The 5000-nt window shown below is 38.0% G+C and overlaps 1 protein-coding gene across 1 annotated transcript in view; it reads right to left on the reverse strand.

Moving 5' to 3' along the window:
• LOC137645580 (uncharacterized) overlaps positions 1 to 5000 on the reverse strand; it is a 33048-nt gene that overhangs the window by 76 nt on the left and 27972 nt on the right. The window contains exons 4-5 of the mRNA XM_068378381.1: positions 544 to 742; positions 1 to 164 (exon numbers count right to left, since the gene is read on the reverse strand). The exon at positions 1 to 164 is cut by the window's left edge and continues 76 nt beyond it. Of these exons, the coding sequence (XP_068234482.1) occupies positions 1 to 164; positions 544 to 742 (363 nt within the window). The remainder of the gene's footprint in view (positions 165 to 543; positions 743 to 5000) is intronic.

Genomic DNA, 5000 nt, shown 5'->3' on the forward strand with positions numbered 1-5000 from the left:
TAACCACGGTTGCCTTCTTTTTGAAAGACTTCTTCTTCTTCTTCTTCTTCTTTCTCTTCTTCTTCTTCTTCTTCTTCTTTTTCTTCTTCTTCTTCTTCTTCTTCTTCTTCTTCTTCTATTATCGTGCTTGTTTTCCCATTTTTGTATGGGGTAAGCACGGTTGCCTTCTTTTTGAAAGACTTCTTAATCTTTTTTTTTGTTCTTCGTCATCTTCTTCTATTAACGTGCTTGTTTTCCCATTTTTGTATGGGGTAAGCACGGTTGCCTTCTTTTTGAAAGGCTTCTTCTTCTTCTTCTTCTTCTATTATCGTGCTTGTTTTCCCATTTTTGTATGGGGTAAGCACGGTTGCCTTCATTTTGAAAGGCTTCTTCTTCTTCTTCTTCTTCTTCTTCTTCTTCTTCTTCTTCTATTAACGTGCTTTTTCCAATTATTTTGTATGAGGTAACCACGGTTGCCTTCTTTTTGAAAGACTTCTTCTTCTTTTTCTTCTTCTTCTATTAACGTGCTTCCCCCCCCCTTTTTTTTTTGTATGGGATAAGCACGGTTGCCTTCATTTTGAAGGACTGTGCTTTGGCTTCAAGGTAGACCGTAGTCCCGATCGGCTGTCCTGCCTGACATCGCTTTAGACCCCGGTAGCGAATGTTCATGTATTGTACCAAGTAACCAACGTCTTTCCTCCCAGCCGCGAGGACTCTTGGCTCGGTTAGGTAGAGAGTTCGAGAAGTTTCTGTGTTTATTAGTCTGTAACAATGACAATGAATAATAGTTAGATAAAAAATGGGGTTTCATTAAAAATGATAATTGTTGTGGCTGTTGCTCCCGGCTGGAAATGATAAAACGCCCATTGAATAAAAAGGGGGGAAAAAATGAAATTCTCTCTACACGCTTTTGTGGTGTTAAGCGAATGTCCATCCACGTCCTATTCCCTGACTACCAAACGAAGGGTGGGATTCAAAAAATACCTGGATACCAAATGCTTTAGCATTCAGCTCTCGAAATGTATTTAGAATTGTCTCGGCTAAAGGACGGTTGAATTCAATACGCGCCGGCCTACCAGGAAATGCCATAAAAATTTTCATTCTCCGTTTTAAAAAGTCGGGACTTTTATTCTATAAAACGTTAAAACTGGAGGAAAATATTAAATTTTCATGTATGAAATATATGCGCTCTACTTTGTTTCCCCTTTTCAGTAAAATACAGGCGACTGTAATTTTACCTTAATTTGTTATTAGCTTTCATGGGTTTGTGACTGTAATATCACTCCTTTATGTCAATATATCTGTTTTGAAAACGGTAAAAATCCTGGAATAAATGTTGCCAAGCATTTAACTAATGCAAATATTTAAGTGAAAAACGTTAAAACTGGAGAAAAATATTAAATTTTCATGTATGAAATATATTATTATTATTATTATTATTATTACTTACTAAGCTACAACCCTAGTTGGAAAAGCAGTATGCTATAAGCCCAGGGGCTCCAACAGGGAAAATAGCTCAGTGCGGAAAGGAAAAAAGGAAAATAAAATATTCTAAGAAGAGTAACAACGATAAATATCTCCTATATAAACTATAAAAACTTTAACAAAACAAGAGGAAGAGAAATAAGATAGGAGAGTGTGCTCGAGTGTACCCTCAAGCAAGAGAACTCTAACCCAAGACAGTGAAAGGCCATGGTACAGAGGCTATGGCACTACCCAAGACTAGAGAACAGTGGTTTGATTTTGGAGTGTCCTCCTAGAAGAGCTGCTTACCATAGCTAAAGAGTCTCTTCTACCCTTACCAAGAGGAAAGTGTCACTGAACAATTACAGTGCAGTAACCCCTTGGGTGATGAAGAATTGTTTGGTAATCTGTGTTGTCAGGTGTATGAGGATAGAGGAGAATATGTAAAGAATATGCCAGACTATTCAGTGTGTATGTAGGCAAAGGGAAAATGAACCGTAACCAGAGAGGAGGATCCAATGTAGTACTGTCTGGCCAGTCAAAAGACCCCATAACTCTCTAGCGGTAGTATCTCAACGGGTGGCTGGTGCCCTGGCCAACCTACAACCTACTACTCTACTTTGTTTCCTCTTTTGCATACTGTTAAAAATCGTAATTTTAATCGGAAATTCTTAATGAAAATATAGTTCTTAGCCGTATTTGAGTGAAATACAGGCGACCGTAATTTTACTTTAATTTTTTATTATCTTTTACGGGTTGTTGACTGTAATATCACTCCTTTACGTCAATATATCTGTTTTTAAAACGGCAAAAATTCTGGAATAAATGTTGCCAGACATTTAACGTTTTACTAATGCAAATTTTAACTGTGTAGAACTCTAAAACTGAAGAAAAATATTAAATTTTCATGTATGAAATATATGTGCTCTACTTTGTTTCCCCTTTTGCATGGTGTTAAAAATCGTAATTTTAATCGGAGATTCTTCGTGAAAATATATAGTTCTTAGCTGTATTTCAGTAAAGTACAGGTGACCGTAATTTTACCTTAATTTGTTATTATCTTTTACGGGTTGGTGACCATGATATCACTCCTTTATGTCAATATATCCGTTTTTAAAACGGCAAAAATTCTGGAATAAATGTTGCCAAGCATTTAACGTTTTACTAATGCAAATTTTTAAGAGAAAAACTTTAAAACTGAAGAAAAATATTAAATTTTCATGTATGAAATATATGCGCTCTACTTTGTTTCCCCTTTTGCATACTGTTAAAATTCGTAATTTTAATCGGGAATTCTTAATGAAAATATAGTTCTTAGCCGTATTTGAGTGAAATACAGGCGACCGTAATTTTATTTTGATTTGTTATTATCTTTCGCGGGTTTGTGACTGTAATATCACTCCTTTATGTCAATATATCCGTTTTTAAAACGGCAAAAATTCTGGAATAAATTTTGCCAGGCATTTATCATTCTTCGAGTGCAAATATTTAACAGTGTGAAACTTTAAAACTGAAGAAATATATTAATTTTTCATGTATGAAATATATGTCGTGTACTTTGTTTCCCCTTTTGCATAGTGTTAAAAATCGTAATTTTAATCGGAAATTCTTCGTGAAAATATATAGTTCTTAGACGTATTTCAGTAAAATACAGGTGACCGTAATTTTACCTTAATTTGTTATTATCTTTTACGGGTCGGTGACCGTAATATCACTCCTTTACATCAATATATACGTCAATATATTCGTTTTTAAATCTGCAAAAATCCGGGAATAAATGTTGCCAGGCATTTACCGTTCTTCTAATGCAAATTTTTTAAGTGTAAAACGTTAAAACTGAAGAAAAATATTAAATTTTCATGTATGAAATATATGCGCTCTACTTTGTTTCCCCTTTTGCATAGTGTTCAAAAATCGTAATTTTAATCGGAAATTCTTCGTGAAAATATAGTTCTTAGCCGTATTTGAGTAAAATACAGGCGACCGTAATTTTAACTTAATTTTTTATTATCTTTTAAGGGTTTGTGACCGTAATATCATTCAGTTATGTCAATATATCCGTTTTTGAAAAGGCTAAAATCCTGGAATAAATGTTGCCAGGCATTTACCATTCTTCTAAAGCAAATTTGTAAGTGTAAAACTCAAAAACTGAAGAAATATATTAAATTTTCATATATGAAATATATGCGGTGTACTTTGTAACCTCTTTCGCAGGGATCTGGAGTATGAGGAATAGTTTGCCTGAATGCTTTGTAGCGAACAAAATTATGCCGAACTCAGACCGCATAGTCTTTTTGCATGCAAAATTATACGCCGAGGCTAGTCGAGCGTCATGAAATATGACGACTCGGTTACGGTTTATTACGATTGTTTGCGATTCGATCGTTATTAATACGATGGAGTCGTAATTACCGTTACGACTTAGAGTTTTTCTAAATTATAAATTCTTATTTGATCTCTAAGCAAATAGAAGCGCACTATTTGATGGACTGGCGTGTTTAAATGCCGCTCATGAATGCCAGAGGCAAGGGACATTGCCCTATCAAGCAGGACAATGCCCTAGAGATTGACCATAATACATATGATCAGCGCCTAATCCCTCTCCACCCAAGCTAGGACCAAGGAGGGCCAGGCAGTAGCTGTTGATGACACAGCAGATAGATCTATAGGCTCCCCCAAAACCCCCATCCTTAGCTCACTAGAATGGTGAGGTTGCAGCGATCAAAGGAACTAACAAGTTTTAGCGGGATTTGAACCCTAGTCTGGCAATCACCAGGCAAAGACTTTACCATCAGGCCACCACAAGCTGAAAGTGATGACCCAGCAGATAGACCTATAGTCTCCCCAAAACTCTCCACCCTTAGCTCACAAGGATGATGAGGTTGCAGCGACCAAAGGAACTAACGACTTTGAGCTGGACTCGCACCCCAGTCTGGCAATCACCAGGCAAAGACTTTACCATCAGGCCACCACAAGCTGAAAGTGATGACCCAGCAGATAGACCTATAGTCTCCCCAAAACTCTCCACCCTTAGCTCACAAGGATGATGAGGTTGCAGCGACCAAAGGAACTAACGACTTTGAGCTGGACTCGCACCCCAGTCTGGCAATCACCAGGCAAAGACTTTACCATCAGGCCACCACAAGCTGAAAGTGATGACCCAGCAGATAGACCTATAGTCTCCCCAAAACTCTCCACCCTTAGCTCACAAGGATGATGAGGTTGCAGCGACCAAAGGAACTAACGACTTTGAGCTGGACTCGCACCCCAGTCTGGCAATCACAAGGCAAAGACTTTACCATCAGGCCACCACAAGCTGAAAGTGATGACCCAGCAGATAGACCTATAGTCTCCCCAAAACTCTCCACCCTTAGCTCACAAGGATGATGAGGTTGCAGCGACCAAAGGAACTAACGACTTTGAGCTGGACTCGCACCCCAGTCTGGCAATCACCAAGGCAAAGACTTTACCATCAGGCCACCACGAGCTGAAAGTGATGACCCAGCAGATAGACCCATAGGCTCCCCCAAACCACCCATCCTTAGCTCACAAGAATG

This window comes from Palaemon carinicauda, chromosome 8 (genome assembly GCF_036898095.1).
Source record: "Palaemon carinicauda isolate YSFRI2023 chromosome 8, ASM3689809v2, whole genome shotgun sequence".
Taxonomy (NCBI): Eukaryota; Metazoa; Arthropoda; class Malacostraca; order Decapoda; family Palaemonidae; genus Palaemon; species Palaemon carinicauda.